General features: G+C 52.9%; 1 protein-coding gene across 1 annotated transcript; it reads left to right on the top strand.

The window, feature by feature from the left end:
- Positions 1-11,712: 11,712 nt before the first annotated feature.
- Positions 11,713-26,368, top strand: ASB1 (ankyrin repeat and SOCS box containing 1). Its single transcript, XM_033111893.1, has 5 exons — positions 11,713-11,907; positions 14,018-14,159; positions 16,244-16,546; positions 22,513-22,898; positions 24,152-26,368. The coding sequence occupies exons 1-5, from the start codon at positions 11,859-11,861 to the stop codon at positions 24,277-24,279; spliced, it is 1,008 nt and encodes a 335-aa protein (XP_032967784.1). The 5' UTR covers positions 11,713-11,858; the 3' UTR covers positions 24,280-26,368.
- The last annotated feature ends 927 nt before the right edge of the window (positions 26,369-27,295 follow it).

The following is a 27,295-nucleotide window of genomic DNA, read 5'->3' as shown; positions in this document are numbered from 1 at the left end:
TTCTTGGGCTCTTCAGCAAAGCACAGGTCACCATTTATAAAAAGTGAAGTGGTCCCCGGGGTGAGTTGGACTGTCTTACGGGGTCCCCTCACCCCCACCATGAGCCTGGCAGAGTCCAGCCTGTGGGCCCCTCGAGTCCACGCATGGCTACCCCTCCCGGCCTCTGAGCCCCTGGCCCAGACACTGGCTCACCGAGGGCCTGAGCGCCAGGTCTCCAGGGGCAGCCGGAGTTACAGAGTTGCGCTTGCAGGAATGTTTTGAGCAATTATGTTAAAAACAAAGGTAGTCATCACTTCTTAATTTTGTTTACCATATTTTACTCTTATCTGCGCCTTTGAGGTCATTGGATCTCGTGTCTTAGGGTGGAAATACCGTCGGTGCCTCAGCCTGTTGCTTCCTAACTCAGGTTCGATTCAGTGCCTCCAGCCAAAGTGGGGGAGTCACGTCACAGAAGCTGGCACCTGCGAGAATGAAAGGGACAGTGGTGCGCCTTAAACTTCCAAGTGTGCAGTGTCTGCAGGCATCACGCTGAGCAGCACAAACATGGAGGGAATTCTTTCCAGCATTCAAAGACGCTGCTCAGTTCAGCAAAGAAGTCACTTAAATCACTGCAAAGCAGGGGACGTTCCCCTGTAGGTCTCACTTTTTTACTTGTTAAAATAAATGAGATTATTCACTGACATTGATGTCAGAACTACACTTATTTTTCAGCTGCAACCATAGGTTGGCTACGGATACAAGAATTTAGCAAAATCAGCAAAGGCATTCTATGAGCATCAACTGTCTACATGGAATTCAAAAAAAAGAGCATTGTATATTTTCTTACTTGGAAATTATATCTCTAATATTTAAAAATATGTTATGGATTATATTACTGTTAACATTTCTAATGGGGCAGGAAGGTCTCACCCCTGTGGGGGGGCAGAGGGACCTGGGCCCCTGGAAAAGTAAGCCCTCCTCTCACTCCAGGCAGCCCCTGGGAGTGTAACTGGGGGTGTGTCCTCCCTTCCAAGACCATTTCCTTCCTTAGCAGGTTCCTGGAGCCACACTTCTAGCCGTCCCCAGGCCCTTGTAAAGGGCGGGTTTGCCAGGTCTGGGAGGGCTGCGGCTGGGAGAGCGGGGAGGGGTGCTGATTACTTTCCAAGTCGCTACACCTGTCCTGCTTCCCGACAAACAGCCTTTTGAGGTTACAGCTCCTTCAGGCTCTGTTTTCTCAAACAGACATTTTTAGGGGTTTCGGATGTGGCCTCTCCGCCTCTGTTTAGCGGGCTCCAAGGTACTGAGGGTCTCCCAGGGGGCTGGCACAGTTGGCTAGGGGCTCCAGAGCCAGAGGACTGTGGGTGGCGTGTGGAGGGAGGAAGGGGAGTGGGGGGCATTGCAGACGGAGCAGAACTTGCCTCATCCGCTCCAGGGGCAGGTCCCAGGCTGCCCATTCAGGGTCCTGCCCGGTGGCACCCTCACCTGGGGAGGCAAGCGGGGGATGGACTCTGGTGCCCTTCCCTGACCACACAATGCCCTTTGCTTGATCCTGCTTGAGTGGCAGCATCACTGAGTGGACCAAACTGGGTGCCAGGGCTGGTGGCCCCACCCCTCTGCCCAGCTGGACCGCCGCCGGTACTCAGTGACCATTATCATGTTAGCCTTCTGCTTACATACTTAAAATTTGTCCAGTTAGGAAACACCGAGAAGGAAACAAACAAGACTCGTAATCCCACCTTCAGAAGTTAACCGCGATTGATTGGTATGCTGGTTGCTGGTGTGTCTCTTCTTAAATTTTCAAATATTAAAAAAATTTTTTTCACAATCTCGCCTATTTTTCTGCATATACAACACCTACGGGTAAGCACACATACTTACACAGTCCTCTAGCCACGGTTTAACCGCAGCAAGCTAGTTCACGGAATGGATACGTTGTGTAGGTCCAGCTGCAAATGTTTTCTCATTCCATGTGGTTTGTTCTTTGGCCCATTGCTAAACACACGCCCCTCCCGGGCCTCCACCCCTACCTGTTACCTCTTTGTTCTTGATCTCCGGTGAGACCCAGTCACCTAAGCCCAATCCTTTATGGCCCAGCATGTATCAATTTCATAAAAGTTCCATGTAATTGTTTTTCACAATGTATCACTTTATTAGGCTTAAAAAGCAACATTTTGACATGTCATGATCCTCTTATTGTGGTAAAATACACGTAACATAAAAGTTACCATTTGAATCATCCTAAAAGTCACCATTTGAATCATCGTAAGTGTACAGCTCAGTGGCATTAGGTCCACTCCCACTGCTGTGCACCCATCCCCACCATCATCTCCAGAACTTTCATCTTCCCAGACTGACACTCTGTCCCCGTGAAACACTCCCGTCCCCCTCCGCAGCCCCTGGCACCCACCCTTCTACCTCCTGCCTGAATGTGACAACTCTAGGGACCTATCTCATCTCAGTGAAATCATGCAATATTTGTCCTTTTTTGGGACTGGCTTATTTCACTCAGCACAGTGTCTCAAGACTCATCCACATTGTAGCCTGTGTCAGCGTTTCTTTTCAAGGCTGAGTGATATCCCACTGTATGGACAGACCACGTGTGTGTATCCAGTCATCTGTCAGTGGACACTAGGTGACTGTCACCTTCTGGCCATTGTGAATGCTGCTGCAGTGGACATGGTGTACATGTATCTGCGCACTTGCTTCCATTTGGAGGATATATACCAGAATTGGAATTGCTGGGTCACATGGTACTTCTCTGTGATTTTTTTTTTTTTTTTTTTTGAGGAACTACCATCCTGTTTCACACAGCGGCTGGACCTTTTTATATTCCCTCCAGCAGTGCACAGGGTTCCAATTTCCCCACATCCTGCCATACTTGTTGTTTTCGTGTTGCATGTAAGTTTGAAAAGAATCTACTTTCAAATGATTGGGTACCATGTGATCTCTGTATATGCTCGTTGTCTCAAGCTTGTTGATTTTCACGTCCAAATCCATGTCTGCAGACGTGTTTTTTCTACTCGATTCATCACTTAGAGAGGTGTTTTAAAGTCTCCCACCCACTGGGAAGATGAACGGACTTCTCCTTGATGTATTTTTCCTCCTTTGGAGACTTTATTCCACTTGGATTTATTATACTATCTTACTAATAGCCTCTGTTTTTTCCCACTGTTTTTTCTCAGCCTCATTTTTTTCTTTTTCTTGTTTTGGCCTTGTTTTGGGAAAAGAAGTTTTTTCTTTCCTCTTTTTCTTATTCATTTTTTTTAGAACTTCCTTGTTCAGAATTTATGCATTATATGGTGGTTATTTTAATGGTTACCTTAGTGACTTTAATACCGATAGTTTACAGTTTAAGATTAATCAACATCTTTAGCTTTATTGCAATAACACAAGGACTACCCACTCAACTTATATGCTTTATTATCTGGTATTTTAGTTCTATCCTGATTTTAGCTGACAAATGTTTCATTGTTGTTTAGGCAGCCGAATTTTGTTAAAATTTATTCACATATTTAGCAGTATCTGCTTATCATTCATTCCTTCTTGCATCTCAGACCTTCCATCTGGGATCCTTTCCTTCTTTCCGAGATGGACCCTGTGGAGTGTGCTTTCAGGAGCCCATGATGCAGCTGGGGGACTGGGGTGGCAATCCCCACTTCGTGCACACTCAAAAAAGGGCGCCTGGACGGTGGGCAGTGGGAGCGAGCGGCCTCACCCCGCCTGCCTTCCGTTGGCAGGAGGGGCTGCATGCCCAGCGTGCCCCTGGTCCCAGGCCACCCCAGCGCCATCTCCGGGGCTGTCGGCAGCCTTCTGGGGACCCTGTCTGTAAGAAGGTGTGCTCAAAGTTGGGACTTAAACTAAACAGACTTCCTATAGGAAACATGCACACACAATCACACTGCTGCTAAAGTCGCTTTTATGGACATTTCCCTGAGAAATATTTCTCTCTGGAAAAATAAATTCACAGGATGTAATTAAAACCACGATATGTGTATGTTGGCCTGGGTGCTTAAGTGCTTCACCAAATGGGCCACCAAATAGAGAAATGAAGGCTGGCTTTGTTCACGTCTGTAACAATGACCTTTATTAAGTGGAACCAGGGGCATTCTTCTGTTACTTTATGGGTTCAGAAGTAGGCTTTCCTCTGCGCTGGCCCAGGGCACGTGCCCTTGGGCCTGACCCAGTGTGACAGCAGCGAGGGTGGCACAGTGTCACTGGGATGGAGGCAACTGTCTCAGCTTCTGTCAACGGTTGAATGGACTGTGATTCCTGGTTTAAGACCTTAGAGAAAATAAAATAAATTCATCTTGTCTTCAAACATCAGAAAAATTTCTGTAAAGTTACCAAAGCACTTGCTTTTGAGTAACACGGCTAAGAGGGAGCGATGTGGGTGTCGTCTTCTTTGACCGTCTTCCTGCCCATTCTCTTGGGGCTCCTCGCTCAGCCCAGTGTCTGGGGGAGGCCCCGCGATGGGCACGGGGGGCGGGGGGCAGGGCGGTCAGTATTCCCCGGGGTCGATATGTGATGTGGGCTGAGAGGTGGTTTCTCTTGCAGTGGCTGAGCTACTGTGTTTCCCCAAAAATAAGACCTAGCTGGACAATCAGCTCTAATGTGTCTTTTGGAGCAAAAATTAATATAAGACCAGGTTTTATGTAATATAATATATAATACCGGGTATAATATATAATACCAGGTATAATATAATGTAATAAATATAATACCGGGTATAATATAATACCAGGTCTTATATAATATGTAATATAATATAATACTAGGTCTTATATTGATTTTTGCTCCAAAAAACGCATTAGAGCTGATTGTCCGGATAGGTCTTATTTTCGGGGAAACACGATATGAGTGTCACTGCCTGTGGTGATGCCACACAGAAGAAAACTCACAGTGGGGACTGCACACAGAAAAAAGCCAGTCTGGAGGTGGATGAGACCTAGGGCCAGACTTTCAGCTTCTGGATTCAGCTACGCCTGAAAACATACCATCCTGGACATCCCTGCTCTTCAGCTGTCTTAGCGGGTGTGATGGTTCTGCCTGGCTGGGTCACGGTGCCCAGTTATTTGCTCAGACACCAGTCCAGGTGTTGCTGTGAAGGTATTTTGTAAATGTGATTAATATCTACAATCAGAGGACTGTAAGGAGGTGCCCCTTAATCGTTGGGGTGGGCCTTGTCCAATCAGTCGGAAGGCAAAAAGAGGTTACTTTTGGGCTGGCCGGGTGGCTCAGGTGGTGGGAGCTCTGTGCTCCTAACGCCGAAGGCTCCCGGTTCGATTCCCACATGGGCCAGTGGTCTCTCAACCACAAGGTTGCCGGTTAAATTCCTCGAGTCCTGCAAGGGATGGTGGGCTCCGCCCCCTGCAACTAAGATTGAACACGGCACCTTGAGCTGAGCTGCCGCTGAGCTCCCGGATGGTTCAGTTGGTTGGAGCGCGGGCTCTCAACCACAGGGTTGCTGGTTCGACTCCCGCAAGGGATGGTGGGCTGCGCTCCCTGCAACTAGCAATGGCAACTGGACCTGGAGCTGAGCTGCACCCTCCACAACTAAGACTGAAAGGACAACTTGACTTGGAAAAAGTCCTGGAAGTACACACTGTTCCCCAATAAAGTCCTGTTCCCCTTCCCCAATAAAATCTTAAATAAAAAAATAAAAAAAATAAGAGGTTACCCTGAGAAAAAAGATTTCTGCCTCAAGACTGCAGCATAGGAACCCTGCGTGGGTTTCCAGCCTGCCTGCCCGCCCTACAGGTCTTGGACCCAAGACTACAAGGTCAACTCTTGTCGAGTGTCCAGCCTGTCAACCTGGATTTCAGACTTGCCAGCCTCACCATCACATGAACCAATTCCTTAAAATAAATCTCTTTAATTAGGGCACATACGTTGCCTTTTCAGACATGACAGTGTAGTATAGACATATCTTTGATACGCAGTGGGAAGTAAAATCTTCATGAGACTGGCGTCTCGGTGCCAGTCGCTTCACTGCGGGGGTCTGGAACCGAGAACACACGATCGCCAAGGTCCGCCTGTAAATACCTTCATTTTAAATCACTTTATTGTTAAAAAACGCTAACCATCATCTGAGCCTTCTGCGAGGCATAATCTTTTTGCTGGTGGAGAGTCTTCCTTTGACGTGGATGAAAATGCAGTCTCTTGCATCTTGTGGATGAAAACACATTTTACTGCATTTCGCAATAAAGCTAAACGCAGTAAAATGAAGACTGGCCGTGCAGCGTGGGGTCCGGGCTGAAAGCAGCGGCTCCTGGCCCAGCGGGACCTGACCCAGAACGTGACTCTGGAGACTCACGGTGGAGGTGATGGCTGGCCTCATGGTCACCTAGGGTCAGCCTGGAGTCTCTGACTCAGTGAGACAAAGGGCCAGTCACAGGGCAGGGGCAGAAGCTCAGGGCGGGCCAAGGAGCTCCATCTGAGCGAGGAGTGGGCAGCTAACTGCACAGGGACGGGCAGAGGGGAGAGACTGCTGAGCCGAGAGAGGAAGCCAGAGAGGCACAGGGACAGAGTGACAGAGAGATCAACACAGAGAAAGGCAGGCAGAGAGAGACTGTCTCCCAAAATAGCTGCAGCAATACACATCCCATCCCACACCCCACATCCTGTCCTTCCTGCGACACTGACCTTCCTCCTTAGAGAGGCGGGCGGGGTCTACGTTGCTCCTTGGACCAGGGCAGACCTCTGTGGCTTCTCTGACCAGTAGAATGCCATGGAAATGATGATGCATGACTTCCCAGGTGTCACATCTGTGCTGCTACCTGGCGCTCCCTGCTCCCTCCCTCGCTTCCCCATCTTTTCTCCTGTCTTCATTCTCCCCTTGGAATCCAGCCACCATGTTGTGCCCATCCCAGACCGCGTGGGGAGGCCACGTGGCGGGGTTCTGACCCACGTACCCAGCCAGGCCCCCCAACAGCCTGCATACGCCTGTGAGCCAGGGTCCTTCAGCTCACCCCCGCCCAGCCTGAGTCTCCCAGCTGGGGCCGCAGCCGTGAAGCACAGAAGAGCCTGCCCTGCTGTGCGCCATGCAAACTCCTGGGGACGGAGGCCGGAGGACATGGGAGACACACGTGACAACTGTTATTTGAAGCCACCAAGTATTTTGTTACCTGGTAGTAGGTGGGGTGGGGGGGCAAACACAAAGGGAAAGAGACTGTATTTCAGAGAGAGGCAGAGATAAATACAGGCACACATAGCAGGGCAAAGAGACACACAGAGTCAGAGAGGCTTGGGGTCCCGCACAGCCTGAGGGGCTCTGGGGTGGTCCTTCCTCTCCTCCAGCTTCCTTAACTGTGGTCCTCTCACTGTGCCTCTGAGTCTCAGATCTCCCTCTGCCTTCTTATAAAGACACCCGTCATGCGGCCACCATAAATCCAGGATGACTGAGATCCTTAATTACATCTGCAAAACCCCTTTTCCCAAATGAGGCTCCAGAGGTTTGGAAGTGGACTTATCTTTCGGGGGACCACCATTCACCCCCTTTGCTGGACCATAGGCTCAGCTCTGCATCCGGACCAGGCACCGCGTGTGGCCGGGGTGGCCATTGTCGATAACAAGCCCTGACAAACTCGGGTGAGAGAATCACAGTATCTGTGTGACCAGAAGCAGCTTTTGAGGAACGGAGACATCTGCCAGGACAGATAAGACAGCTCCTGGCCAGCAGTAAGTCAGGGTGAGCGGAGATGTTTGCGCAGACCGCAGACAGTGGGGGAGGCTGGCAGGGAGCCCTGGTGCCAGCAGGTCCCCAGGGACCCGGAGGCATCTGGTGCGCTCGCTGGGGCTGGTGTCTGGCGGGGGGAGGGGGGGGACCAAGGGCCCGGCGTGTGCACCCTGGGCTCTAGAAGGAGCCTTGGGAGCTGCAGGGAGGAGGCTGGAACGTACATTGTGAAGGCCCAGAAGCTGGCTAAGGAACAGACGAGTTCCAGATCATTTAGGAGCAGTCAGCCTGAGTGACAGCAACCCAGCTGAATGACATGAAGGAGAGCGGGAGGGCGGGTGAGGCAGGGTGGTGGGCTATCCTGAGGGGTGGGGCAGGGTCCCAACTCACTGTGGCTTTAACACTGGGAGTCCTCACTCAGGCGCCCCTCCAACCTGGGCCAAACGGGTGTCTGGTCACCCTGGGGCGGGGCTCATCTCTAAGAATTGGCCAAATCTGCTGTGAGGCAATGCTCCTGGGACGCAGGTTCAGGCGTCTCCCACCTTTGACTCTGAACACCCCTCCCCACCCCCCAGGGACTGCCACACAGTAGGTGCTCACACAGGAGTCGTCTGGTCTCATGGAGCTCTGTGGTCTCCCAACACCCGTGGAGCCCTCAGACACCTGTGGGGACACACAGAGAGGGCACCACTCGCCAGGGCTTCCCGTGGTAGCCTGGCAGGTCCTTGGGCTCAGGGGTCCACACTGTTCTCCATCGCTTCCGGCTGGCGAGAGCATTGTGTGGGAGGCTCCATGGGCCACACTGACCGGCCACCGCCAGGCTGAGGGCCGGCTTGGACACCACCTCTGGCTTTGATCCCTGCTTCTCTCCCAGCGGGGGCTGAGACTGGAGGCGGTTCCTGCCCAAGGATGGAGTGTGGGCGGAGGTGGGCCTGGCCCTTGGCCCCTAGGGGGCAAAGGAGAGCTCTAAAAAGTGAGGGAGACCCACGGCCTCCTGAAAGGAGCTGTCCCACATGCAGGCCCACAGGGGCCCTGGATCAGAAGAGCTGCCTGGTTCCCACCAGGCAGGTGGTCATTTGCTGCCCCATCCTCAGAGCAGGGCTGTGGCGATGGAACTGCCAGCACCACCAGCACCCCAGCACCTGAAACCCGGGGTGAGGGGCCTCACCACATGCAGCAGTGAGGCTGTTTCCAGGAGGGGCCCTGGCTCCCTGCAGTGCGGAGGGAACCGGGGTGGGATGAGAGGCTGGATAATATGGGGAGGCCTGGCCCTTCCCAGAGCTCCTGAGCCGGAAAACTGCTGTTGGACATTTCTGCTATAAAATTATGTTTACTGAGCATCACTGGAGCTAAATCTCTCACATCTGATGATTTCCTTAGAATAAATGCTTAGAAGAGGAATTTCTAATTACAGATTGTGGACATTTTATGCCAAGCTATCCTCCAGAAAGATTGGGCTAGACTCCAAGGAGGGATCATTTGGGGACACGAGGTGTTTTATTTTGGGGACATAGATGAGTGGGCTGCTATGGGGGAGGCCTGAGCTGTCAGACCGCAACAGGACTGAGGGGTGATTTCAGGGTGGGAGGAAGTGACAGGGGTGGGAAAACTCGAGGGTGCCACCGGGACTTGGAGGGCGGCAGGGACAGTCCCTTTGCCTGAGGTGGCACTGGCCCTGGTCCATCCAGCACTGGTGCTGATAGCACAGTCAGTGTGCCCACAGCTGTGATGGCACTGGCAAATTCCTCTTGTTTGTGGACCCTGTGGCCTGAGTGAATTCTATCTGCAGCATTTACTGAGCATCCCTTTGTGGTGGGTGTTTTGGGCTTAAAGGACCTGGACGAAGGGGGGCCCTGGACAGAAGGTGAGGTCTGAGGAGAGCGGCTGCAGGGCTGGACCATCCTGGGTCGGAGTCCCATCTCAGCCACTGTGAGTTTGGGGCACAGCACCGAACCTCCCTGACCTCAAGGTCCTGAAAAACAGGGTGAGGGGTAGTAGCACTTCAGCGCCTGCTTGTGTGGGAGCACTGCCCCATGGCTGGTGGGCATTCACGGAGGGCCTGGGGATGCCATGGGCTGACTGGTGCCCCTGGTCCTTCTCCAGGAGACAGGATCCCCAGGACAACCTCAGAGCCAGGTGCAAGCACCTGGACCTCTGCTCAGGCCACTTAACCCTCGATGCAAAGGTGCTGGCTGCAGGAGCTGGCGGGATGGGGCTCTCAAACTGGCTTCATGTTAGAATCAACTGGGAGCCTCAAAATCCCCACATCCGGGCCACACCTCAGATCAACTGCATCAGGCCTCTGGGGTGGGGGTGGGGTGGGACCAGGTTTCCTTTGTGTTGTATTGCAGTATTATATACACAATAAACGTTACCATCTTAATCTTTTTCGAACATAACGTTCCATAGTGTTAAGCATATTCAGACTGTAGTGCAACCAAGCTCCAGAACTTTCTCATCTTCCCAAACTGAAGCTCTGTCCATGACACAGCTTCCCATCCGCCCTCCCCAGCCCGGGAACCCACCCTGCTGCTCTCTGTCTCTATGAATTGACTCCGTTTGGAACCTCATATGAGCGGAATCACGCGGTATTTGTCTTTCTGTGACTGGCTTATTTCACGGAGCATAATGTCCTCAAGTTCATCCATGTCGTGTGTGTGTGTGTGTGTGTGTGTGTGTGTGTGTGTAGCATGTGTCAGAATGTCCTTCCTTTTTAAGGCTGAATACTATCCATTGTATAGACAGACCACACTGTTTATCCCTTCACCCCAGGATAGGCGCTTGGGTTGTTCCCAGGCTTCCGTGTTTTTAAAGCTCGCAGGTGTTTCTGTGTAGCTTTGGTGGAGGCCAGTGGGCTGGGCCGCCCTGGCTCCCAGCCAGGCAGCACGTGGGCGTCACCCCGGCGGAGAGCCAAGGGTGCTCTCTCCCTGTTATCAAGTCCAGACAGCGCTGCACGAAAACCCCTTCAAGCCCCAACAAACACCCCCGCAGGGCCTGCGGCCAGGGTGGTGCCACCCAGTACGTGTGCGCGTCTCAGCACCGGCACTAGCGCACTCCTCCTGGGCACCAGTTCCCATCTGCGGGGCTCCCCTTACTCCAGACTGGTCCGGTTCTTACAGCACTAGAGCGGCCAGCGGGTCACACGCACGGCTGTGGGGGCTCGGGCCCACACTCCGCAGTCCCCTGCTGTGTGTCCTGCTTCCGCTCCTCCCACCGGCCCGGCCCCCATCTGTCCTCCGCGTCCGCTCCCTGCCCACCGGCTGAGGCCCTCCTCCTCCTCCTCCTCCTCCTCCTGTGGAAACCTTCTCTCTAACCCGGGTGGGGAGCATGGAAGCAGCCAAGGGAATCTGTGCTTCAGAACCCAAACTCAGTACACACGGTTTGACAGCAGTTCAATAAGCGCGTGTGCACGAAGTTATTGGACAAATGCTTCGTTCGGGTCAGGCACTGAGCCCTAACTGATAGACACCACTCTTGCCTTCGTGGAAGGAATTTTCGGGGCGCATTCGTCTAATACCACATTAATATACGCTCAGCCCTGCGGCGCCCCCCCAGGCAGAGCCTGCTGCGGGGAGCAGAGCGGGAAGTCTCCGCACCTTCGCATCCACGCTGTCCCGGGGCTGCTCCGAGCCCACGGCTGAGCGCGGGGACACAGTGGAGCTGGGCCGTTGTGCCCCGTGCCGGCTTCCTCTCCCCGGCGCTCCCGGGGATGCCCGCTCAGCCAGGCTGAGGTCAAAGTCAAACCCGCACGGTGAACCTCCCGAGGCCCCACCCACACTCTCGCGGCAGGTGGCCACGCCCCCAGTGTGGGCGGGGCCGGGCCGACCAACCCGAGTGCCCAACGCCTTGCACATAAGGCTCCGCCCCAGGTTAACGCGTCTTCCCAGACTCCTCCGCTTCTCCTGTGGAGAACGCACAGCCCTGTGGGGGACTGACAGCGCGCGCCCCGACTCCGGGCGCCGGCCACAGCGCCCCGGCACTGGGTCGCCCTCACGTCGGGAAGTGAGGCGGCGAGAAGGCCCCCGCGCCCCGCGCCGCGATCCAGAAGCCCGTGAGGCAGGGGCGCGCCCGCCGGAAGCCGCGCCCCCGACGCGACCCACCTGCTCGCGGCGCCGGAAGTGGTCGCGGCCGCGCTGGTTCTGGTCTGCGGGGCGCGCTCAGGCGCGGGCCGAGTGCAGCTGTGGACCCGCCGAAGGCTGGAGACCCCATGGCGGAGGGCGGCGGCCCCGACGGCCGGGCCGGGCCGGGGCCCGCAGGTAACGTGCGCGCGGCCGCGGGCCTGTGGGGGAGCGCGGGGGCGAGCGCCGGGGCGGCTGCGTCCTCGTCCGGGGTCGGGTCAGCCGCTACGGGTCCCCGGCTCCTCGGCTTCGCGGAAACAGCCCTCGCGCAGCACGTCTTCTCCTGTGGAACTTGCATTGTAACTGCCAGCCCGTTAGCCGATGCGACCCCAGATGTAAACACAGGACGTGGGCCCTCTTGCAGCTCTGAGGGTACCGGTCGGGAAAGCCTCCAAAGCCAGCTCCCCAGCGGGGCAGGTGTCTTTCTGCATCATGCCACCCACGGACAGCGATAACGCCATCGCCAGCGAGCTGTCAGTGACACAGCATGTCCAGGGACCCTGGGCCGACCGGCAGGGGAGGCAGCCAGAAAGGCTCACGCCCAGCACCCAACATAGCCATCGGACTGGGGGTTTCCACCGGAAATAGTCCTCGTTGCACATGTGAATTTGCAGGGGAAGCGTGTTACTGCTGGTGTTGTGGAGAGGTTCCCTCTTAACCTGGGCTGGGATTCCCTCCCTCCTGTGCTCTGAATTTGCCCTGCGTACCGAATGCTTCTATGTGCGCTGGACTTGGCACGCTCATCTGTGTCTTTGGAGAGATACCCTTCCAAAGAGTGCATTAGTTTTTAGTAATAAACGAAGAAGTTTATTACTGTACCTCTCTACTGTGCTGTAATTTAAGATACAATGTTGACTCGGTGACTGGTCAGGTAGCACTTTGCATCCACCCCTCCACGCCTCCACCGACTGCTCATTTAGCAGACATTCGTTGAGGACCTAGTATGGCTGGTCCTTGCTGGGCTAGGAGACACCGCAGTGAACAAAAGCCAGTCACACAAAGCCCCTCCATCCTGCGCTTTGGTTGCTATTGACTTTGAACCCAGGGACAGCCAGGACCCTCGGGTCTGGGATGTCACCTCCTGTGAGAGTGAGGGTTTGAATGACAGGTTTTCAGTTGGAAAAAGAGGACTGACCGCTGCTTCCCAGGATAGAGAGGAGTCTTGGGGAAGCAAGGTTCGGTCTGCCCTACATTCCAGCGACCCTGAATCCATGCAGCACTGTCTTGTCATTTAGTGTGTTGCAGGCCTGGGAGTGCAGGGACACAGAGATTTCCAGTTAAAGCTTAAGGTCCGTGCATGGTAATTGTGTTGTCACTGGAGAAGCTGATCAGAAAAACGCAAACTTGAAGTCACCTGGGAGGATCTGAGCTGCCCCGAGCTGGAGCACGTAGTGGGTTGAAATGAGGCCAGCAAAGGGAGGCCCAGACTCCCGCTTACCTGTCGGGCCTTGCCGTACACCTGAATCTTATCCACTCCTGTTTGGAACTTTTTCACTCTTGGGATGAAACTCTGGGGTAACTACTGTGGAGGGTAACAACTGCAGGGGATTGGGGTGGCGGCCCCAGCAGAGTCCTTGATGCCTGCCTGTTGATCTGCTGCAGGTCTGGTTGTGGGATCAGCTGGGGCGACCCCTGTGTGTGTGAACCCCTGCTGCCACCCACCTGCCTGTGGCCTTTGTGTCTGACCTCTGCCAATGGACTAGCAAATCCTGGAGGGCCAGGGGACTAGTCGGCACCCCCGTTGTGCTGTGGTTGAGTCTTGTGTACAGAAGGTTCTCAGAAGAGATTTGAACATAAAAAGCAACGTCAGCATTGGGAGGAGACTGCCTGTGGCGGGGTGTGCTGTCACACGCGGGGTCACACGCGGGGTCACACGCGGGTCACGCGGGGACAGTGTAGTGTGTGCACAGGACTTGAACACAGGCAGACTGCATTCCTTTTCTCATGACTCTGTCTGTAATTATGTTTACGAAAAACTCGTATTTCATTTAGGGTCTTCTGTGTTCTCAGGTAGGTTTGGTTCGCCATCCCCCATCCTACCAAGTTTGTAATGTTTTTATTCTTGTTAGCTTTGGGGTCAGGAATGTGCTACTTTCATTAAGGGAAACTATTTTTCTGTGCTCTGGAAGTTTCTGGAGCATGGGAATGATCTCTTCTAGAGACGAAGGGGTCGCTGCGTTGGTGCCCCCTTTTGGTCGGTGGTGGCAAGGTTTCCCGGAGCTGACAGGAGCCCCTCTCTTCAGTGCAGGTCCTAATCTGAAGGAGTGGCTGAGGGAGCAGTTTTGTGACCATCCGCTGGAGCACTGTGAGGACACCAGGCTCCATGACGCAGCCTACGTGGGGGACCTCCAGACCCTCAGGAGCCTGTTGCAAGAGGAGAGCTACCGGAGGTGAGCGTCATCGCTGCCGGGGGCTGGCCCAGTGCCTGGGCCCCTGGGGCTGTGCACGCCGCTGAGGCTCACGGTCTGTGACGGAGGTGTGACACTCTAGTTTGCAGACGAGGAGCCTGAGGCCTTGCAGTGTTAGAGCACAAGGGGAAAGGAGACTGAGGAAGCATGGTCCCACTTGTAGGAGGTGCCAGAGAGTGAGGGCAGGGAGACCTGAGTTCAAGTCCAGCTCTGTCATTTGACTTTTATATTTTCTGGCAACTTCTGGCCCTCTCTGGGTGTCAGCTCCTCGATGTTACCCCTGAGACAGCACTATGACCCTCTTCAGCAGTGGGTGGCCCTGCCCCTTGACCGTCTCTCATGGCTCTTTATCCTAAGCGGTACACATACACTCGCCTTCCTTATTTTCATCTGGTTATCCCCCCGAGGGTCCGGACTTCCCGATGTGCCATAGTTGTACATCATTCCTGCTGTACTCTGTGGCTTCTCAGGCCTCAGTCGTCAGCTGCCAGGGTCTGGGCACAGCTGTCTCCTCAGCCAGGCAAATGCCGGGTGCTTAGTCTCTTGCTCCCTTTGTGGATGGTTTGGCCTTGCCTGTTGCCCTGCCAAATCCTGCTGGTTCCTCCAAACCAGCTCAGGCCCTTCCTTTATAGCCGCAGGGCCTGGCTGTTACCTGTCCCCACATGGGACACCTGGGAGAGCAGGTGTTCTCTCTGGGTGTTCTCCGATTGCATGTGTGTCTTAGACTGGAGCCCCTACTAGATTCAAACTCACCTGCTGCCAGAAACAACTCCATGCTTTCTTCGTGTTTCTGCTTCCCTCTAAGGGCTAGGATGGCAGGGAGTGGGTATAAGACATGCTAATACCACCTTCTGTGGATAGGTCCCCGGAGAAGGATTTCCAACAGTATAGAAATGGCTTTCTTCTTCTTTTTCCTTCTAATGTCTTATCATTATTCCATCAGAACAGGTATCAGTATTAAAATAAAAAAAGCTACAGATATCCAGAAAGGATTGTCATACAAAGACATTAGATGGATTATACAGTAGTATCTAATGTGAATGACTCAAGCCCAGAGAAAACCTGAAATTTGCGGATGTAAAAATAGAATAAAAACAGAATAAATTAGAATTCAGCTGTCTTCGACCAAGTATTTTCACATTGCTTTTCCAAGTACTTTTTTCTTTCTTTTTATACTCAATTCAGGGCCTGTCCTGTTTTTGGACGGTGTTTATTTGTTGCTACGTATTTCTTTGGTGATGAGTCCTCGGAGCACACCCTGGCCTCCTTGGCCAGTGAAGCTAGTTCACAGCTGAAGGAGGAACCCCTGACCCACTAATATTTCTGGGTCACCGCTTCCGTGGTCTGAATTCCCGAGCTTTGTGCAGAGCTGCTTTGGGAGCCTGAGGTGAACTGTGCCTCGGTTGGTGGCTTGGTGGGTCAGTGGCCTGCATGGCCATGGCATTTCTTGACAGGTAGTCGTAGTCTGATTGTCACTTCTGATGGGAGCTGAGTCTGGACAGTTTCTCTCTGCTGCTGCTGCAGGAGCGTAGGCCTTAGCGGCCTTAGTGATCCCTGCAGACTGTCACTGCTGCTGTGTCAGATCAGAGGGACCACAGTGTCACCTCGTGCCAGGGAGGTTACTGAGGCCCAGAGAGCCCTCCAGCCTCAGCCTTCAGAGGTGGTAGCTTGTGGGGAGGGGCCTGGAGCCCCGGCCCCACCCCAGTGAGTGCACTGGCCTTCCCCCCCACCCCTGCCCTGCCTCCCTAGGCAGGCACTCCCTCCGGGGTGGAGCAGAGCTTTGTTCTGCGAGTCAGGAACCCCGAGACCTCAGCGCTAGTGCCCAACCCGAGTGGAGTGTCTTCCTCTGTAAGGTGGCTCTTCATTCCTGTGCTGCCACACGCTCAGGTCCAGCAGAGCGAGTTTGTGATGGCGTTTCACACACCAGAACCCCCGCGGGAGCGTCACTGGAGGAAGGGTGACTGTCTCAGGAGCCTGCCCTCCTTCTCGGGGTCTGGGGTGGGGGCGGGGCAGCACGCCGCGGTGGAGCGGCCCCCAGCGCCTGGCTGTTCTGTGCTCTGTCGTAGCCGCATCAACGAGAAGTCTGTGTGGTGCTGCGGCTGGCTGCCCTGCACGCCCCTGCGCATCGCGGCCACTGCCGGCCACGGCAACTGCGTGGACTTCCTCATCCGGAAGGGCGCCGAGGTGGACCTGGTGGACGTGAAGGGACAGACGGCCCTGTACGTGGCCGTGGTCAACGGACACCTGGAGAGCGCCCAGATCCTCCTGGAGGCGGGCGCCGACCCCAACGGAAGCCGGCACCACCGGAGCACCCCGGTTTACCATGCGTCTCGTGTGGGCAGGGCCGACATACTGAAGGCCCTCATCAGGTCAGTACTGCGGGGACCGGCTGCATCTGCTTGTCCCACAGCCACCTTCTCGCCCTGGGTTCCCTGTTTGCTTTCCTCTAGCTCTAAAATTAGCCTTGTTAGAGGATGTGTCTATTCTGTTTAGTCTTTTTAAAGAGCTACTTCTTAGCTTGATCAGTTTTCTTATTTTTCTTACTAATTAATTTCTATTTTTATCTTTTTTCCTATTTTCTTTTATTTTCTCCCTAACTTGTTGAATTGAATGCTTTTTCATTTTTTCTTGATTAATAATGTAAACATTCAAGGTTGTTAATTTACCTTTGCTTATAGCTTTGGCCATATCCACTAAGCTTTTTATTCATTTTTAAGTAGTATAACTGAAGTTGATTTCCTCTTTGTTCTTATGGACAAAGTTTTAATAAAAACATCTGTGGACTTCTAATTTATTATATTGTGCTCAGATAATAAGGACCATCTGATTTCCAGTTTGGGGATTCTTTGAGTTTTTTGTTTTAATTACTTTTTAAAAAATTTTTATTGGAAAATATTGGGGAACAGTGTGTTTCTCCAGGGCCCATCAGCTCCAAGTCGTTGTCCTTCATTCTAGTTGTGGAGGACACGGCTCAGCTCCAGGTCACCGTTTTCAGTCTTAGTTGCAGGGGGTGCAGCCCACCACCCCACGTGGGAATTGAACCAGCAACCTTGTTGCTGAGAGCTCGCGCTCCAACCAACTGAGCCATCCGGCTGCCCCTCCAGCAGCTCAGCAGCAGCTAGTTGTCTTCAATCTAGTTGTGGAGGGCGCAGCTCACTGGCCCCTGTGGGAATCGAACCAGCAACTCTGTTAAGAGCTCTTACTCTATCCACCTGAGCCATCTGGCTGCCCTTTTAATTACGTTTTTAACATCAGACTTCACTGCTGTGGATGCAGCAGTCTATGACTGGTGTTTCGTTTGCACAGCACAGTCAGTATGGCAGCCTCAGCTACGTCACTCCGAGTCTCTTTATACGTTTTTAACCACTAGATCTGCCCAAAATTCAGGCACCTCTGTTAGTCTCTAATCACTGTTGTGATTGGTCAGTTTCCCCTTATATTTCTAGTAGTTTTTGCTTCCTATATTTTGATGCTAATTGAGCTCATAAAAGTTCTTTTTGATTTTGCTTGTTATCAAAACAAACTGAGTTTTTTGAAATGAAAAGTTTGTTGGTTTTATTGGAGGCTTGCTTACACAGCATTCTGTAACTTTTAGTTTTAGTTTTCATGGGTTTAAGTAACTTTTTGTGTGCTCACCTTTAATATTTGTCTGGCCTGGTTTGTTTTTAATACAATTACCATTAGTGCTGTAGCTGATGTTAGGTCTGTGTCTGTTACTTTTCTGTTTTTTGACTATTCCTTTATTTGATCTCTTTGTTTAATGATTCTGTTTGCTTTGCTTTCCCTTTCTCTTATTACATGGCTTATGGTCTTGTTTTAATCGTACTGCTGGTTACCTTTCTTCTCATTTCAACCAGATGCATTCTCATTTTCTGTGTCTCCAGTGACTTCTTTCTAACACAGATGCTTCCTCCCTCCCTTACATTGGAGGCAGCTCCTTCTGTGGCGGACGCAGTGTCATTCCGGTCCCCTGTTCTCAGTGTTGAAGAGGATTAGGGAAAGGCTCTGTTATGTCAGAGCCGTGGGCTGATGCTGAGGAGCAGGACCTGGCACTGCCCCTGCCCGGCACAGAGCACGGTGTTTAAACTTGGCGCTGAGAACATACTTACTCCGGCAAAAGCTTTTCTGTACTAACTGGCTCTGAAACTGGCTTTTGGAAAGATAAAGAGGGTGGGGTGGCTGTTACAGTCACGAGTGATAAAGCTGTGGTGCTTTCCTCTTCTCCTCAAGGCCTGGTAATTGAATCCACCTCAGCCCCTAGTTTTGCATCTTGGAGAATGTAAGTCATTCATTTGGAAATGTTTTTGAGTGGGATCAATCGGTGAAATTTCATCTCGGTTCCAGAAACCCCTCTGGGCATTTCAATCAGTTCATGGTGCACAACTGCTTTGAATTAACTGCAGGCTTGACTTTCAGAGGTACAGACACAGATGCCCTTCTTGAGAAAAGGTTATTAAGACATCTCGTTCCCTCACTGGAGCACGTGACTCGACTTTTACAGTGAGGTACCACGAACGTGGATTATTCCTCTGCTCCAAATTACCTGATAATTGACTTGGAAAATGGCAGGGGTGTGGTTAACAGATAACCCAACCTGAACACAGTCTAATGCAACTCCCGCCTTCCCGTCATTGTCCCTCGCAGGCAGGGCCTGCTTCTGTCACGGTCGCAATTTGCTATCCCTCTACAAGTAAACCTGTTTTGTTACTTGTAAATTCCCTTGATATATATTGCTGATGTTTTTTTTAAAAAAGGTAAGGATTGGTATTTCTCTATGTGCAAAAGTTATATTGATTTATTGAGTTGTCCTGGTGGTTCCTTGCCAGTGATATTAAAAGCAGTAGGGGAATTTTGGAAAATATTCAGGATTAAAATTAACTGGATCCCATCCAGTGTATTTTTATGAGTGGATGCAGGGCTGTCTTTCCCACAGCTCAGCTAACACTAGATTGTCATATTGCCCAAAATTACAAACATTTTGGAAAATAAACCTCTAAGAATGAGGAGGGGAAATAAAATCACTGGGTGAAACCTAGTTCTCCTTTTCTTAATTGGTTGGGTGTGTGAAATGAAACACAGTTTCTGCCTGTTTTGGTACGTGTTCTGGAATGTTTCTCTTGTCACTCGTAGGCTATCTTGAAGCAGGGTGATGTTTGCTACACGGTGTCAGTGGGGAAGCTGACTGTCACATAGGCACGTGGGTCTGCGTACTGTCCCCTCCCTTCCCAGGCCTGTGCTACCCGACAGCAGCAGTGCTGGTTCTAGAGGGACGTTCCCTTGGACACTCGGAATAGTGCTGAAAAGACAGATGATAAAGCACGATGGCTGGCCGTGACGTTGGCCAGCCATTGTTATGAAAGCTGGAAAACGGTGCTGTTCTCTCTGTCCTGGCCCTGTCAGCAGTACTGCCTGCACTTCGCCCTTCCCTAATTCAAATGAGATATGCGATGGCAAAGCCGGGGAGGTACTGCAGGACTGTCCAGAGCCCTGGCAGCTCAGGCCAGCTGGTCTGCGCCAGGTAATGTGTGCTGGGCAGGAGTCTCAGGAGCGAGGCCGTGCTCTTCCGTGCTCCTCTCGGCACGTCCCGCGTGGTCGCTCATGATTTCAGTGGCTCCCGTTATTACTGATGCTTTGGTGAAGGTGGCTGGCGTCTGCCAGGAGTCTCCAGTGTGAAGTTAGGCCTTTCCCTCTGTAATTAGTATTTTGTGGAGAGGTACTTTGCAAACACGTATCCTATTCCTTATCAGATTTTTAGTTTATTCATTTATTTATGTTAGAGTCTTGGTTTCCGGTATTATCCGGTTATTATTTAATCAGATCATTGTTACTTACTTTGCCGCTCAGATTGTCTCCGCTTTGGCTGTGGGGATGCCCCTAAGCCAGCTCCGTCTTTGACACGTCCCCATCATTCTTCCAGCAGTTCCTCACTGTCTCATACAACAAGACCTTCTAGGCTCCTCTTGTACTTCCCCGTGTCGGGCCTGGAGTTAGTCATTTCTCCAAGGAGTCCTGGTTCTGAGTGGAGAATGTGTTCAGAAGCATAGCGCGGACACTAGGAGCGCTCACTGCTGTGGGTGTGGATGCAGCCCCTCCTCCGGGACAGAGCTCAGGTGACGTCCACACGGTCCTGCGGTCCTGCGTCTGCATACGTCGAGGGTTACAGGTTCGCCCCAGGCCTCTGTCCAGCCAGCACCCCAGGCTGCATCCTGCTTTTCTTTTCAAGCTTCCTCTTTCTTCTCTTTTCCATCACTGAGAGACCTGGGTCCTCACCCGGAACGTACCTCTTACTTTGCCAGACCCCGTGTGCACCAGCCTCCTGTCTGCTGGCCGCTCCCACACGTGCTCTAACGCCCCATCCAGGCAGCTTCCTGGCAGGCCCCGCTGCTTTTCCCACGACGCTGACACCGAGCCCGGTGTCCCTCCCTGCGGTGGGCAGCTGGCCCTTCTTACAGTAAAATCACCCAGGTCGGTGGTTTACTTGGTTCGGGACAACTCTAAATGTCCAACAGAAAGTCGTGGGTTTGGGTGTCCCTGAGTACAGTGACGAGGGCCAGTCCCTCGTGGGGACCTGAAGGCTGTGCCTGTGGAATCATTGAGAGATTGGTTCTGGTCAGAATGAAGGTTCCAGGTCAGGTGACACCTGTACATGCCCATGTGAGATTCGTTTTCTCACATGTGGGCTGTCATGGCGGGTGAGATGAGCCGGACAGCGTGGGATTAGCTCAGGGACTGCGTGAATCTACCCCCCAGGGCCCTGCTGGCGAGCTGTGTGTCCTTCCAGGTGGGTCTGACGCTGGGAGGAGTGGCCTGTTAGGTGTACCCGATGGCACCAACTGGGTACCCAGCTGGGCTAAAGGGCTGCGTTTTGCTTTCAGTTTTTAGGGATTGCTTTTTATTTAATTTGTTTTACAACATATATTTACATGGTACCAAAGTCAAATCTATAAATCAGAGTACAGTTGACATTTGAACAACCCTCGGGTAAGGGGCGCTAACCCCTGTGCAGTCGAAAATGCACATGTAACTTTTGGATCCCCAGAACTTAACTGTAGTTTTCCCTTGGTATCTCTGGGGATTGCTTCCAGGATCCTTGCAGATACCAAATCCATGGATGCTCAAGTCCCGTATATAAAACGACCTAGAACAGCCGACCCTCCCAGCTGAGGGTCCCACCCGTGGGTCGGAAACACCGTTTCCAAACCTCGGTGGATTGAATCTGCAGATGCAAAGCTGGGGATATGGAGATCCAAGTGTACACTGAAGAAAACCCGTGTGTGCGTGGACCGCGCAGTGCAAACACATGGTATTCAAAGGTCAGCTTTACAGTTTTCCTCAGGCAAACTTTGGACATTTACTTTTAAGTTTGTGTTTAGCTATCTCACTTTAAAATTTGTTTTGCTACCATAAGTGAAGTCTTTCCCATTTTATCTTTGAACTTGTTTTTGTTTGTATATATGAAGGCTATTGGTTTTACAGCTTGCCACTTGAATAAGTTCATGGCTTGTTAGTTGTATTTTCATTCATTATTTAGGGCTTTTCAGACATAGTCATATCCTATAATAGGAAGTTTTATCCCTTCCTTTCCGATCTTAATCAGCTAATTCTCTCTCTCGTTTAATCGCACTAATACCTTTATTTAACATGCCTTTAAAAATAGTGGGCAAGAATGTGGGGGTGTGTGTCTTGCTCCTGGCTAATTTAGCCAGAAAGCCGCTAGCGTTTCCCCATGAGGTAATATGCTGCCTCTGGTTGAGGAAATATTTTGTGTCATGTTACGGACATGGATGCCACTTCCTCTTTGATTGAGTGTTGTTAAACATGCATATGTGTGGGGTTTTCTCATTTGCCTTTTTTGCATCTCTAGAGATAATCGTGATTTTCCCCTTAACTCTGTGAATGTGATGGATTACTAGAGTTTCTAATATCGGAACTATCCTTGTGTTCTTGGAATAGCCCTCCTGAGCTCATAACATATTGTTTTCTTAATGTTTTTGAATTCTCTTTGCTAACATTTTACTGAAGTTGATACTCAGAAGTGAAATGCGTTGGTAGTTTTTCTTTATGGTGTGGCCTTTGTCAGGTTTTGGGATTCCTGACTTCATAAGGTAAATTGGGACGTTTCCCTTCCTTTAATTGTTTAAGTAGCCGTGGGATTAGCCAGTGTTTAAAGGTTTGAAAGAATTTCTTTAGGAATTTTGTGCGTGGATTACAGGTTAACCAGCTGGAAGTTCTGAGACTGTGGTGATCTGTGGCTCCCCATGCCCAGGGCATTGTGGGCACCCGGGGGTGCCATTGGGCCCCCGCACGGTCTGACCGTCCCTGTGTCTCCCTGTAGGTACGGCGCTGACGTCGACGTCAACCACCACATGACGCCGGACATCCAGCCCCCGTTCTCGCGGCGCCTCACCTCCTTGGTGGTCTGTCCCTTGTACATCAGCGCGGCCTACCACAACCTGCAGTGCTTCAGGCTGCTCCTCCAGGCTGGGGCGAACCCCGACTTCAACTGCAACGGCCCTGTCAACACGCAGGGCTTCTACAGGGGCTCCCCCGGCTGCGTCCTGGATGCTGTCCTGCGTCATGGCTGTGAGGCGGCCTTCGTGAGCCTGCTCGTGGAGTTTGGCGCCAACGTGAACCTGGTGAAATGGGAGTCCCTGGGCCCAGAGTCCAGAGGCAGAAGGAAGGTGGACCCCGAGGCCCTGCAGGTCTTCAGAGAAGCCAGAAGTAAGTGGTCTGTGAGCAGCTCTGGCTTGTCGTCTGCTCGGCTCAACTGAATGAACCAAGTTGTTCCAATTAAAAAAGATAAAACCCTCCGCCTAGGCACCCGGTCGCAATCTTCAGTTAGGGCAAGCGGTTTTCCAGAATGGTCTTCCATATCTGTCTTCTCTTTTAAAATTCCTAGACACCAAGAATTGGTACCAGGAAACCCACAAAAGCACATGTCCTCACAGCTCCTAGGATTACATTCTGTTTACCCCCTTGCTCTGCTTTGTGACCCCAAATTCTTTTACTTATATTTAGTTTTAAATGTTTACCTTACAACGAATTGTGAGCCTATCCTCTAGAACTTTCCAACCCCTTTTCTTTAGTTTGGTGTCGTGTGATACCATTACCTTGGATTGTGTGTTAAGTCTAATTTTTGTTGGAATAAAGTCCATAGTTTGCTTATTTGTGAAGAAAGATTTTGCCAATGAATCAATCACGTGGCAGGCAACCAGAGAGTCTGCAGTTTTGGGGCCTGGTCTTGTCAGAGGCTCCCTCCCACTCAGGACTTGCTCTTGTGCGCCCTCTGCAGGCGGCGGTGTGCCTGTGACCTGCCCGTTCCCTGGGGGTCTTCACCGCATCTGCACTGACAGCCTCTTGCTGAACCCTTACCGCTCACAGAACTTCAGTCTCTTGTGTTTTTGTTGTTGGATTTCCCTGGACCAGCCATTAAAACATGGCTCCTGTCGAGCCTTCCCCAAAAGAGCTGGTTAGTGGTTGGTTGGAGGCAGACTGATACAATGAAGCTGCCCGTGTTCATGCTTGTTTCATGAGGCAGAGACGCGGCGCGGCAAGGCTGTTCTGATCCAAAGCAAAATTGTCACCTGCCCTCCTCATGTATTGCTCCGCCCGTCTCTCCCAGACCGGGGGCTTCCGGGATTGACCGAGAAAAGAAGCTGACAGAGGGCAGGAGGCAGTCATTCATACCTGCAGGGGCTTTCGGGGGTCACTCCTAATTCTCTGGCTAGGGAATTAAACAGTCGAGGGGGTGCTGTTACACTGAGCAGGTGCCCCAGGTCATGAGCGTTTCGCTCCTTCCACAGGCGCGCAAAGCGGCTAACAAGGCCTTCCTTGCCTGCTCTCCTGGCTCCAGAATGGGGACGATGGCACTGGTGTGTGTGCCGGGGTTTCTGCCAGCCACAGCCGCCCTCGCTCCTGAGTAGGGAAGGAATTCACCGCCTTTCCTCCATCTCCCTTCTTCCCTCACGTTCCAGGTGTCCCGAGGGCCTTGCTGAGTCTGTGCCGCGTGGCCGTGAGAAGAGCTCTTGGCAAATACCGGCTCCATCTGATCCCCTCGCTGCCGCTGCCGGACCCCATCAAGAAGTTCCTGCTGTACGAGTAGAAAGAAGCCAAGTGCAGGGTCGGCGGCGGTGAGGAAGAGGTGATCGTGGCGGGAGCTGGGCCGACGCGTCCTGTCAACACCCCTGTGCTGACTGGATCCCGTCTGGCTGTCGGTAAAGCGGCGACAAGGGCCTTGTCCTCATGGATTGTGATCCCATCTCAGGTACTTGGGGCACTGGACAGTGCTGGGGTCCTTACCAGCCGAGAGGCTCATGCAGAACTTCACCTTGTCCTTCCTCACTCTCTCCATTTGGGATTTTCTCAGTGCACATTAATGCAACGGGCCTTGCTGTGAGTGCAAGCACGGGCTGAGGTCGGAGGCCTGCTGAGATTCCCAGTAGGGAAGTCTAGCGCTTTCCAGAACTGTGCTTCTGTTTATAGTTTTACTTCTCAATTTAATTATTTGAGTCAAACCTTCGAATACTTAAAAGAAAAGGGAGTTTTGGTAAAAAAGTGGAGTACAGAAACACTGTTCATGAGCTTGCTAGTTTTTTCCCCGACGCCTGGGGTTGACATGTGGCATTTGTCACACACACCGCTTCCTTGCCAGTTCAGCCTTCTCTCCTTGTGGTGGGAGTGTCATATGAATTGTCTTTATTCGAGGATGCTTTCCTGGCCGCATGGGTTGGCTGTGTTGTCTCAGCGTCAGTCTGACACGGTAACGCTGAGTTCCGCAGCGCCCTGCTGTTCTGATACCCAGCTGTGCCAGCCCCATGCCCAGGTTCCGTGAGTTCTCTGCCACTCTACTTGGGAGCTTCCGGACAGTCACTGCCTTTAGAAGGTCACGCCAGACGCACCAGTGACCAACTGCCGACATTTGGACCCAGGACTGCCCCTCAGCGTTCACTGCCAGTTCTCACAGGCGACACCTGCGGCGCTGTCTTCTGCGCCCCTCTCTTCTGCGCCCCGCGTGTGCCAGGAGGTGGGACTCACGTGTCCTCTGGATGGGCCAGGCTTGCCGTTGCTCGGTGCCCAGGGGACAGTGCCTCTGGTGGCTGGGCGACTGCGCTACATGTTTTGGGCCTCGTATCTTGGTAGTTGCTCCTCGAAGCCAGGAAAGTGGCTAGCAGTGAGGTCGGAGGTCATCCCCTGGCCTGCGGGATTGCTGGGAGGGGCAGGGCTGAGCAGGAGATCATGTACTGTCCGGGGCTGTGGCCAGGGCTCACTGTCACCCGGCGGGCGGTGCCGCCAGCTGTGCCAGTGCCGCCTTGGGGGGCACTCCAGGAGCTGCCGCTTCCAGGGAAACCGTTCTGGTGACTCGAGGCCTCAGGACCACGTGTGGAGACATGGTGGTTCGACTTTCAGAGTTTTCAGACCTGAGCAGATTTCAAATCTGGGTTTAGATTTTCTGCAATAAGAGAAATGGAATTTGTAACGAACAGATGGTGTGGGTTTATTTCATTGTTACGTCCTCATGTCTCAGCTGACCAGACAGGCCATTCTGGTCGTTGCCTTCTGTGGCCTGAGGACAGAATTGTAAACCTCGTGTCACGGTGGGCTCTGTGCTGGGAAGCCACGCTGACGTGTGCCTCACGACTGGGTCTGAGGGGGGACGTCCTCAGATGACTTGGAGGGGGGCTGCAGTCAGTGGAGTCTCTCCCCAGTTACGAGCTCTGGCCGTGGGGTCAGTGGGGTGGCCCCTGAGGCCTGGCACTGGGCTGCGTGCAGCTCCGAAGGGCCGGGAGCCTGGTTGGCTGGGCTCCTGCAGAGTTCGGGCTCCGGCTGTGCCGTCAGGAGAGCCTGCTGACAGGAGAAGCGCTGTGGGTGGTGGGCGACTGGTGAAGGCCGTGCAGTCAGGGCGTCAGCCCAGGAGCAGGTTGAGCTGTGTTCATTGTGGGGCCAGGACCACAGCTGGGCCGTGGCTGCGGCAGGAGCTGGGGAGCTAGGGCTCTGCCTGGGTACTGGGGGGGCTGCCCATGGGTGGACGGGGCCCCTGGAGGGGACGTCATGTCATGGCACGTGGGTGAGCATGGCACGTCACCTCCTTGGTAGGATTGAGAGAGGTGTCGGGTGGGTGGTTAGCTCCCCTTACGTCTCAGCTTTCCCAGCTCTGAGTCCCCTCGTGCTGTCCTGGGGGCCCAGCTGAGTCATGCAGCGCTCTGAGTCGGCCCTCCTTGACCTTCTGGAAAGCAGCGCCTGGGGTGTTGCTGGCGCAGGAGCCCCGCACATGTGGGCGTGACCTTCGGGCTGCACGGGGCCAGGGCCCAGCACGGGGGCCACAGGGGACGTCGGGCTCATTTCCCCACTGAAGCAAGTTCTGGGCATTGAGCTGCCTTTCCCAGGTCTGGGAAGAATCTGAGCCGAGGGCAGGCCCTCGGCCCAGTGTGCTGTGCGAGCGGGGCCTTAGCTCCCTTCCCGGCAGGGCGGCTCCCTTCGCCAGCGGTCAGCGATGCTGTCACCATCCAGGACGGGAGGTTCAGCCTGTCTGCGGTGTCGCAGCTGCCAGCGGTGAGTCTGAAGGCAGTGCAGACAGGTAGCTCTTAGGGCCTTCCTGCTGGTTTGCGTGACACACACTTTACTCAAGCTCTCTTTTGTTGGCGAGGATCCCACACAGAGTAGGAAAGAGTGAGTCTCTCCTGAAATCAGAACACTTTATGAAATCGTGTCCCTAAGCCCCGGGGCACCGTGTCCCAGGAAGCAAGGAGATGTGTAACCTGCCAGGGCTGCAGCTGGCTGTCCCCGAGCCTTCCCCAGGGAGGGGCACGGTGGACCCATGGGAAGGAGCCCGCGTGTCCCCAGCCTGTCCCAGGTGTGTCCTGACTATTGCCACTCCCAGGCACCTGCTGGCTATTGAGCACAGCCCTGCATCTGGGCCGTGGCTGCTGTGGACACTTGGCCTGGGCTGAGGGGGTGGGGCAGAGTGCTGTCCCCTCCGAGAGCTCAGTTTTGGCGTCCTGGGTGTGGGTTTTGAATGTGTTTCCCAAACCTGACCGTGTCACATGGGTGTGCCTTTTCATATTATTTATGTATTTGTGTGTTTATTTATTTATTTATTTATTTATGCCGTGTCCTGTTCC

The sequence above is a fragment of the Rhinolophus ferrumequinum genome, chromosome 8 (assembly GCF_004115265.2).
Source record: "Rhinolophus ferrumequinum isolate MPI-CBG mRhiFer1 chromosome 8, mRhiFer1_v1.p, whole genome shotgun sequence".
Classification (NCBI taxonomy): Eukaryota; Metazoa; Chordata; class Mammalia; order Chiroptera; family Rhinolophidae; genus Rhinolophus; species Rhinolophus ferrumequinum.
The sequence above is the reverse complement of the archived record's forward strand: the minus strand, read 5'-3'. Positions and strand labels throughout refer to the sequence as shown.

What these genes read in the sequence shown, in the direction of transcription:
- ASB1 (XM_033111893.1), top strand. Translation starts at nt 11,859, where the DNA reads ATGGCGGAGGGCGGCGGCCCCGACGGCCGGGCCGGGCCGGGGCCCGCA. An exon ending in CAAGAGGAGAGCTACCGGAG is followed by an intron (nt 14,160 to 16,243) that starts GTGAGCGTCATC and finishes GCTCTGTCGTAG; the next exon opens with CCGCATCAACGAGAAGTCTG. An exon ending in ATACTGAAGGCCCTCATCAG is followed by an intron (nt 16,547 to 22,512) that starts GTCAGTACTGCG and finishes GTCTCCCTGTAG; the next exon opens with GTACGGCGCTGACGTCGACG.